Here is a 10,422-nt window from a genome sequence, read left to right as displayed (position 1 = left end):
ACAGTCTGTTACTATGACAACCCTACAGAAACTCAGTTCCCAGGAGCAACGGTCTAGGAAGCTAAGCCATTTCCAAATCCATTTCCAGAAGGTTCCCCACACTCTGTATATAGATTACTCCAAGCCCTGCCATGCATGTATGTATTTTCCTTTCTTTGTTCTAGAAGGCTCGCTACCAGGCTGGCATGAGGAATTCTGAGAACCTGACAGCAAACAACACTTTCAGCAAGCCCACCAGATACCAGGTAAGCACCCTTACCTAAGTGTGGGCACAAGTAGATGCCACACTCACAGTTACGTGGCTGTGAGGACACAGAACACAGCTCCCTTCTTTCAGAGTGCCTTCTGTATGGCAGCCACTATGAGGATGCAGACAGGGTTCCTACCTCAGTGGCACCTCCAGGCTACTTGGGGGGAGAGACAAAGAAAAAACACGTGGATAGCATATGGCACCAAACTGACAGAAATCCCAAGAAATAAAGGATAAGATTAAAACTGGAGAAAACCCAGAAGGCCAGGCTAGTGGCTGGGGGCATCTTCATGGAGAGGAGTGTTGGCCGAGACCTCAGCCAGGAAAAGGAGACAACCATGGACCTTCCTGGTAAAGGTGGAGCATCTACAAAGTCTCGAGCTGCAGGGGAAAACAGATCAGAAGGTCAGAAGGAAGGCAGAGTCCTGCCCCTCAGGATGGGAAGAGTATCCGGTGTCCTCTAAGGTCCAAGAGAGGAAGGTAACTTTGCAGGGGACAGAGGTGATTACATTGTACTCAGCCTCAGTGACCAGGCAGACACCAGTAAGGAGGACACATGATGTGCCTGTGATTCAGACTGAAGGGATGGCCGTTTCAGTTGGGGTGTGTGAGCAGGCAGTGTGCAAACACCATGCACAGCAGGGAGGGCCTGATGCTAGGTAGGGATAAGGGAAGGAATAGCATCTCCATGACTCCCAGGGTGTCCTCGGTGGCTAGGTGGGTCTTAGAACCGTCACCTTAGACTGCCAATCTGCAGAGATAGTTGCTACAGAAAATCGGGGGAGCCCTCTATGCTTGCAATCCTCAAATCCTTCCTGAAAACTGGGGCTAACTCTGTTCCGGTTTGAACCGGCTCCTAGCAGTGATGAATGGTAACTACAGGTTAGCTATTAGAACCTGCAGGGCGTTCTTTCCTCCCACTCCCCACAATGAGCAGATTCATCCTTGTCCATAATTTCTTCTGGCTGTAATGTGATGTTATCCTGGGTATCACTTTGGGCAGAGGTGAGAAGGTAACATGTCCCTGGGTATCACCTTCCCACAGGGAACCGCTGCAGACCTGGCATCTTCCAGACATAGGTCTCTAGTTGAATCTCCTCGCCCGGGTTACAGAAGCCAGCTGTGCACTGGAGAGAATTTAATTGTACAATTAAGAAATAGCTCATCCTTGAAAGCACTTAAGTCTTATCAGATGACATGAGCTCAAAATTGGCAATGGGCAAATCTTGAAATTAATCGTGCACAGAATCGGGGCTGCCCAGTTTGATCTGTTTTGAGCTGTTTTACAGGCTAAATCCTCTGCCAGAGAGGGGTTCCCGTTTCTCAGCTTCTCCAAGAGCACAGATTCTCTGTGTCACAGAAAAGATAGCAACTCCTAATAGAAACTCCTGGTCTTGGACAGAACCAGCTACCGAGATAAAGGAAGAATGATTGCCTGTGTATGTCCTGCACCCAGATGAATCACAGTCAACCTCACAGCTGTCCCCGGCTGCTACCAGCACCATAGCTACCAGCACCATAGCCTCCATCCATCTTGCCTTAGCGCTCCCAAGAACCCCTGCTGTGATGACAGAGATTGGCCTGTTTGCAGCCTCAGGCTAGGGATGACCTTGGGAAGCTTTCTTCACTTGTATTTTGTCAGCTTGGAGAAAAGCCCCAGGCTACTTATTCAAGTCGTCATCACAGAAAAGCACAAAGGCACCAGGAACAGGGGGCCTGAGAGAGCAGCCAGACTGAGAACACTGCTCTTTGCACATGGCCACTCTGGGCCAGCTGGGCAGTGTGTCTAGGCATCTTTCTGAGCTGTAGCCATCTATTCAGGATCTAAATTAACCTTGAGATGACCCGAAAGGTCATCTGGATTAGACTGGACATTAGTGGCGTCCTTTCCCTCAGATTCCAGCAAATTTTACAGATAACAGAACTGATTCCTTGGCTGAGGCTTCCCGGCAGGTTGTGACCTGCCTGATTCTCAGGGCACTCCTCTCTCCTCACAACACACCGCCTGTCATCCTGCTGCTTTCCCAGAGTTCCCTCAGTGCCTCTAGTGTGGGATCTGTCTAACCCTCCAAGCCCAAGGTGAGGACAAGGGGCCTTGATCAGTGTCCTGTTGCCAGCAGCAACAGGCAAAGCCAAAGGATGGATCTGAGGGTGACCTGAGGCTGTTTTCCTGCTTGGGGGCCCACTGGGAGCCTCCCAGGCTGCATACTGTCTCACGGCAGTTTGATGTGCAGAGAACCTGCAGTCTGGGAGCGTATTCTGTCAGCCTTGTACACTCTGGTCATTGCCAGAAATCCTGTAGCATCACAGAGGACAGCGGCACGCTTTGCTCTGTCACAGAGTTCCTGAGCCTGTCTCCCTCTGTCTCTTCCTTAGGAGGCCCCTGGTGGGTAGCATTCTGTTTTAAGCTTCTCAACGCTTCTGCTTTGTGTGGTGGGGAAAGGTGCTTCCTACAGACTGGAGCAGCCACCTGGACTCACTAGTCCCCTCAGCACAAGCTGCTTGCTTTAGTTTGGCCTTTTCCACGCTGGGCTCCCATGCCAAGAGACCAAACAAAGGAATAGAATCATGATGGGATGGGATGGGCTAAGCGCGCCTCCTCTCAGAGCTGTCTTGTGGCCTGTTCCAAGAGTCTGTTAGTTAGGGGTACAGACCCCAAATACACACTCTGTGGGGAGCAACAAGCCGCATCCTAGACATACATAGAATCCAGGCACAGTCCACTGTCCAGATCTGAGTCTGCATGACATAGTCTCCTGACAGTGCGTTGTTTGGGAGGGAGGGAGTTAATTTTGTTGTTATTTGAGAGCAGTGGTTTGGTTGTTTCGGTTTTGTTTTTTGTTTTGAGACAGAGCCTCATGTAGCCCAGGCTTGCTTTGAACGTGAAATGTAACTGAGGCTAGCCTTGAACCCCTGCCCCTCCTGCCTCCACTTTCCAGTGCTGGGATCACAGGCTTGTGACACCACACGTGGCTTCCCCAGGAGGGGCGCCTGCCCTGCCATCTTCTAGCTGGCCTGTGCCGAGAACAAACCAGAGCTGCACCAGACAAGCTGCCGGTGCTGCCTTCTTCGTATGGGGTCTCACAAACATGACCTTCGTGTGTGGCTCCAGATGAGCTCCACCTTCCAAAGCTCCTGCCTTGCTGCTCCTGGAGAGCAACATCTCTTCCGTCCGGCTGCCTCACTTGCCTTTGTCCAGGAAGAGCCTGTGTTCTCCTCCTGACTGTGTTCATGGCCACCTTGGCAACACAAAGCGCACTGGTCCCCAGGGAACAAGGATCGTGTCCCCTCCCACCAGTACCCAAAGGCCACTGAGGCGGGAGTCTGTGCTACAGAAGTGTGGACCTCGTGCCGGGTTGCACGTCTGAGACAACCCATTTGTACTCATTGTACAGCTCACTTGCATCCACTTGAGAGTCGTCTGTGCTGAGTGACATCACTAAATACACTCACCTCTGCAGCTGGCTGGAGGCTTGGGGGCAGGGCCAGGACCTGGGGAGTTTCATGAAGAAAACAAGGAGCTGTCTACAGTTCAACACAAAACAGCACCCTACACACCCACACCCACACATACACACACACTCCATCCCACACACACACTCCGTCCCACACACACATACTACACATACACACACCCCACACACCCCACACACACCACACACACACACACACACACACACCCCACACACACACACCACACACACACACACACACACTCCATCCCACACACACACTCCGTCCCATACACACACTTCGTCCCCACACCCACACACACACTACACATACTACACCCCCCCCACACACACACATATACACATTCCACCCCCACCCACACACCCACACACACCCACACACACCCACATACACACACTCCACACACATACCCACACACCCCACACACACTACACCACACACACACACACACACACACACACACACTCCCCCATCCCCCCACCCCCCACACACCCACCCCACCCACACACACACTCTACCCCCACCCATACACACACACACACACACCCCACACACACACACTCCACACACACACACACACACACTCCACCCCCACCCACACACCCCACACACACACACTCCACACACACACTCCACGCACACACTCCACCCCCACCCACACACACACACACACACACACACACTCCACCCCCACCCATACACACCCCACACACATAATGAAGCAGAGGAAGCTTTTGGTAAAATCTTCCCTGGAACTCTCCAGCCTACGTGTCAAGGAGGATACCTTCCCACCAGTCCATGCTTCCGGGGGCATCCCAGCATCTGGTCATGGCAGCCCCCATGCTGTCTACCATGTGCAGACCAGAGAAGCTCAGCCCTATGAGGACAGTCAGAGGCCCCATTACTCCCCGAGAGGACGCTCCTTACCACGGGTGAGGAGCAAGGTCAAAGGCCCCGTGTCTGTCGCCCTAATACCAGTCTGTTTGTACATGAAGGCACCATAACCCTGATGTATATTGAGGGCCTCAAAGCAAATCTTTGATTTCGACCCTTTGAACCCTAAGACTGCAGAAACCCCACTCAGATTAAGCACTTTAGTAACCAAGAGTGGGCCGTGTGTATTCAAGCCCAAAGTGTGTGGGGCCAGCGACCCTTTTCCTCTGCAGAGCCACCGTGAGTTTACAAAACATCTGCTGACATAAGGCTGCCTTCTGCGGGAAAGAGGTACCGAGGCCGCCACCTAATGGGGTCCAGTTAACGAACAATGGCTTCTCTCTCCCCAAGCCATCAGGAAACTGACCTTCTAATGCAGCTTTGGTTTCCATTTGGGAAACCATTTTGCACTGCCCTTCTCCCCATCTGTGGTCCCTCACACCCTGAGCCTACAAGTCCTCATTTGTAACAATCCCCTGTCCCTGAGTTTCTGGGGAGATTGAGTGAGATCATTTTTGTGAATAAGACTAACACACCATGGTAAGATGCAGCATGCATGTCTGAGTTGCTTCTGCTGCTGCCTCCTCCTCCACCTCCTCCTCCACCTCCTCCTCCTCCTCCTCCTCCTCCTAGCTCATGTGAGCTTCATCTCCCCAATTCAAAGCGGAGCTTGGCACGCATGTTTTGGAGTGGTCATAAGCATAGCCCTTAGGATATTTTTAGAGACTGTTTAGTTGTGTGGCTCAATCCAGAGCACAGTGGACACTAGCTACTAACTAGGCAGGACTGCGATGGCTGCTGCACCCACAAAAAGGTGCCACTCCCCTCCCTTCACTTTCAGGCTCTGCCTGGTCATCTTCCATCATGAACAGCAAGACTCCTTCACTCATGAGACCAGAAGTGGAGAAGCCATTCGCTTGGTCCCCTAAGACAGGGTCTCACCGTGTAGCCCAGACCTGGAACTGGCCCAGGAACTCACTATCTTCCTGTCTCGGACTCCTGAGCGTTGGCATGCCAGGAGTGCATCCAGCAGGGACAATTATTGAGGTCTGCCTTGAAAGGCAGCTAACTTTAACTAGCTCCCTTTCACTTGGTCAGCCTAAAAATGTGCAGTAGACAATGCTCTTAATTTCTTAGAGTAACAGGGACATAGATAACTGCCATTCTGTGAGAACCAATTAAGGACAGTTTTTATTTTTGTGTTTGTTTGGCTTGCTTTTCCTTTGAAGGTACCAAGGGGTGGGTACACACTCCTGTGATGTAGGTAACATGCTTCCTGGACTAGAAGAATGTCCCAGAGAAAAATCTGGGCTACACTTCAGACACTGCTGAGCTAACACCACCACATGAGGATGGACGGGGGCAGCTTGCTAATGAGCTGTTCTCAGCGCCCAGACCATGGAGCCATGGCGAGGGGAACCTGCAGGCTCAGGCAAGCAGGGCTCACTGGCCTTGGCTCACCCAGGCCATGGGCGAAAGACACTTGGCTCAGGACATGTAAAATCTTGGGACTGAAGTCTGGAGACATCTCCTTGGCAAGGCTGCCCCTACTGAGGGCATGAAGGGAACCATCGGCTGACAGGAAATTCATTGAAGTCTCCAGCACTTTGTATACAGCTCACTTCCACGTCTCTGTGGTCAGAATTAGGACTGAAGCCAGGTCCACTGCAGAAATCTGAACTCTAGAAGGTGCTGCGTGTCCTCTTGCTTCTGGGTGTGACCAGGGGAATGGGCTGCTGGCCAGGGCAGCACCAGCCGCAGGAATTCTGACCCCTCTTCCATGCCGCTCATCTCGCAAGAGTTAGAAATCTCAGCTCTCAGAATATTTTTAAGCTCTGTGATTTCACAGGAACCCTGGAACAACTAGCTAGCAGAATCCAAAGTTCAGCTCCTCCAGGCTTCCTGACACTCGGTGCTATTCTTGGTGTCCCTTCAGTGCGGCTCAGGCTTTGTTCACAAAGAAATGCTCCCCTCCTGCTATCGGGAAGCTAGGCCAAAGTCCCTGCTCCCCCACAACTGGGGGCAAAGGTCAGACCTGCGGGCATCTGGGGAAGTGGTTTCTCCACCAAGGCCCAGAGGCCCAGCTGAGAGTGTGGCTGATGGACGCGGGCAGCAACTCTTCAAGGTGCAGACGAGTTCCTCCAGCCTGGCCCTGGCCGCTCTCAGGATCAACACACCACTCACTGTCATCTCTAAGAGCTGCAGTTACCTGAGCTGACCTGCTAAGATTTCCCAGCATCCCCTGTCTGGCCAGGGCAAAAGGGGGCCTAGGGCCTCAAGTGGAGCCATGTATCCAAGGGTCCCTCTCTCCTTGGCTTGGCTTCCTGTCAGTGGGAAGTGTTCTGTTCTCACCTCCTAAGGGGGAGAGAGGCACTAGCCTGCTAGTGTCCAGTGCTGACTCCTGGGGTGCATGAGGGAAGGAGACCTTGAGGCCACACCACCTCTGAGCCCTTCTGTGCTCTTCATTTCAGAAAATCATGAAGCGCCTCATAAAGAGATACGTGCTGAAGGCCCAGGTGGACAGAGAAAATGATGAAGTCAATGAAGGTACGTGAGGGCCCGAGGGCGATTTCATTCTAAATTTTGCAGGTCAGGGGTCAACTATGGTTCTCTCGGGACCAAGACTGTAGTGCCGTTGGGGTTCTGTGCCCTTTTTAGAGAACCCCTTGCTCTTCAGTGTGAGCAGCTGCATCCCTGTGAGATGGGAGACCAAGGTCTTTATTTCCTCACTGCTGCAGCAGCTGGTCCACCCTGAGCCGAAACCTAGAGGCTGCCCTGGCTCTCTGCCCTTGACTCTCCTCTCAGTTTCCACCCTGCCTCACTACCTCCTCTCCTGCCTGGCCGCTGTCACCTCCACCCTGACCAGTCTCCTTCCCACCTTCTCTTCCTCTCATAAGGATGCCTGTGATTAGGTTGGCTCCTAGACCATGCAGGTACTCCCCTCTAAAGTCAGCATGTGAGCACAGGACTCCACATGTCACCTTAGTTCCTGTTTGCTGTGAGACATGACTCACCCTCAGGCCAACCACCCGCGATGACAATGTGGATGTCATGGGGGTGTGGAACATCAGTCTGCCTCCCACAGTGATGGCGTCCTTGGTTGGCTTCAAGCCCTTTGAATTCGGGATAGCCTAGAAGCCCACCATTCAAACCTTCCTGTGCGGGCAATATACAAAAGGGTCAGTCTGAATTTCCAAAACCTGCCACTAGCTCAGCCCCAGCTGCCCCTCCTGCCTCTCTTCTGAATTCTGAAACTCTCAACAACAGCAGTGTTTCTCTGAGGATCTCCATCTTCAGTACCCGCTGATTAAGGTGCTGATCCCAGCCTGATGCATTCCTGTATCTGTGGCAAGGCCTGCAGTCTCCATTTTTAGATAATAGCATCAGGTAATTCCCATGCACACTGGAGTTCCCATCTACATCACTCTCGTTTGAGTTATTTTCAGTCTGTTTTCAGCAAGTATTCTTAGGTAAGAAGCAGATGCCTTATACCAGGTCATTAATTATGCAACACCTCGGATAAATATTTGCTACCCAGAAAGGCCCTTGTCTATGACTAGAGATACTCTGCCTCCCCTCACTGGGGCCACAAGGGCTACCAAAAGAGCCCAGCTGCTGAGTGACACTCTGCCTCATCTTGGAGTACCCAGTATACAGCCTGAAAAGCAGCAATGCCCGATCTATCTGCTAAGCAGACAGAGCGAGAGGCTGAGTGGCAGCCCACTTACTTACCTCTCCTTCGGGCCTCAGTTATGAGATCACCAGGTGCCATGTCATCCAGCCTCACAGGTGTGTGACTGTGGTGGACATGAAGGTAACTGATATACAATTTGTGGGTGGGTCCCCCGAAGTCATTTTAACCGAAATGATACCATGAGCCTGGGGCCTAGTGAAGCCCCTAATAAAAACGGGGGGTATAATTGTGTGTGTAAGATCTCTGCACTTCATATATTTAAGCATACCTGTGTAAGAGATAGGAATAATACACCAACAAGTGGTGGACTCCTGCCAGAATTAAGTCTGGTGTCTAAAATTTGAGGAAAGAACCTTCTACTCCCCTTTGAGCTTAATAAAGACATCCCCACAGGCCAGACCCCTTGGGCTTCTAACCATGTGGGCCACTATGGAAACAGAAAATGAAAGTGACTGCTTAGTGGTCCCCTATTAGGGGAGGAGGCAGCTGCAGGCATCAGGGAGGCTGGAACTGGGTAGGTCAGGCTGCTTCTGAGAACAAACTGAAGCTGCTCCATGCAGCTGGCCAGCCCTGGGGCTGCATCCATTGTGTACAGCCCTGCTCCCGGGTGCACATATCCACAGAGCATCATGAAAATGAATGTTCCAGCTAATGAGCATCTTGCTCACTCTTGACATCTACCTGTTACGGCTCTGAGACCAACACTGGAGCAGCAGTGTGTAAAAAAAAAAAAAAAAAAAAAAAACAGTTGCCAGAAAATGTGCACCCCTGAACTCCACCTCTCCAAGCTGTGAAAGGAGAGGCTTTTCAGGAATGGGAGGCGGGGCTGTAAGTGCATAGTGGGAAGCCAGGTGAGTGGCACTTTTTTCCCTGGAAATCTGTGGGCACAAGGACCGTCATGATCCCAACACCTTCCCCTGCCTCATCCACCCCAGGGGGCTGGACCTGCACCCAGAGCAGAATACCTCCTTCCTGCTACATGCTCATCCTCAGGAAGCCCTCTTCTGTCCTTGCAGGTGAACTCAAAGAAATCAAGCAAGACATCTCGAGTCTTCGCTACGAGCTTCTCGAAGAGAAGTCGCAAGCTACGGGGGAGCTGGCAGACTTGATCCAACAGCTCAGTGAGAAATTTGGGAAGAACTTAAACAAAGACCACCTGCGGGTGAACAAGGGCAAAGACATTTAGTGCCTGATGGGCACCTGTGACGTCTACCAGCATTCCAAAGTCAGGCTGGATGTCCCAGTCGCAGCCCTGTTGGGGAGGGGTTCCACTCCACTCCCCCGGGATACAAGGGGATCCACTGGGTCTGTTCTGGGCATGTGGCTGACATCTCAGCCCAGGACCTGCCTGGACCCAGGATGGTGAAACTAGGCTGTTGGGAAAGAAGAGCTTCCCCAAGGAGTGGGGAAGTGCCATCCGACACACAGGACCTCCCAGCCAGCCTCATGGCCAAGGCAGGACAAGGCCATCTTCGATGCACATGTGTGTCCTTCCACCCCACTCAGGACTCCAGCTGTGTCCTGGGAAGTCAACCCTCCCCATCCTGTGAGTCCCTTCTCATTCCTCCCTGCCACATACACACACACAACCAGAACCGGGAGGTGGCCTGTGATCTACTCTTAAGTGCCAGATGAGAACCCAGAACCGGGAGGTGGCCTGTGACCTACTCTTAAGTGCCAGATGAGAACCCAGATAGCCTAATAGCTAAATAGTTCTATTTGTTTATATAAAAAAAAAGTTTAAAAACACTAAATCAAAAATTGTACTGTAGAGAAAAGTTGTCATTGTTTAGAAAACAACAAAATCCAAATAATGTATTTTTACCTTTATTAAAATTATCTTGTATTTACTATTTTTACCTAAAATGAGAAGAAATAAAATTACCTCATAAGAGCCTGGGGATCTCTACGGATGTGCTGCTGGGCCATCTGTGACCAGTGGGTCTGGCTTTGGGCACCCTCGGGGTTGGGGATGCCGGGGAAGACAGGGCCAAGCCCCGGAGTCCACAGCCACGCCCCTCAAGAAGATCCTGGCTTCTACCTCACTGCCAAGGCCCACTTCCCATTTCCA

The 10,422-nt window shown here is 51.8% G+C and overlaps 1 protein-coding gene across 3 annotated transcripts in view; it reads left to right on the top strand.

The window, feature by feature from the left end:
* Window positions 1-10,259, top strand: part of Trpc7 (transient receptor potential cation channel subfamily C member 7) — a 133,597-nt gene extending 123,338 nt beyond the window's left edge. For 2 of the 3 annotated variants that reach the window (XM_042278569.2, XM_015995672.3), the window contains 3 exons: window positions 165-245; window positions 7,129-7,204; window positions 9,368-10,259. In XM_042278569.2, the coding sequence (XP_042134503.1) occupies window positions 165-245; window positions 7,129-7,204; window positions 9,368-9,537 (327 nt within the window). In that variant the 3' untranslated portion in view covers window positions 9,538-10,259. The remainder of the gene's footprint in view (window positions 1-164; window positions 246-7,128; window positions 7,205-9,367) is intronic. The other variant, XM_015995673.3, reaches the window with a different exon arrangement.
* The last annotated feature ends 163 nt before the right edge of the window (window positions 10,260-10,422 follow it).

This window comes from Peromyscus maniculatus, chromosome 5 (genome assembly GCF_049852395.1).
Source record: "Peromyscus maniculatus bairdii isolate BWxNUB_F1_BW_parent chromosome 5, HU_Pman_BW_mat_3.1, whole genome shotgun sequence".
Classification (NCBI taxonomy): Eukaryota; Metazoa; Chordata; class Mammalia; order Rodentia; family Cricetidae; genus Peromyscus; species Peromyscus maniculatus.
The sequence above is the reverse complement of the archived record's forward strand: the minus strand, read 5'-3'. Positions and strand labels throughout refer to the sequence as shown.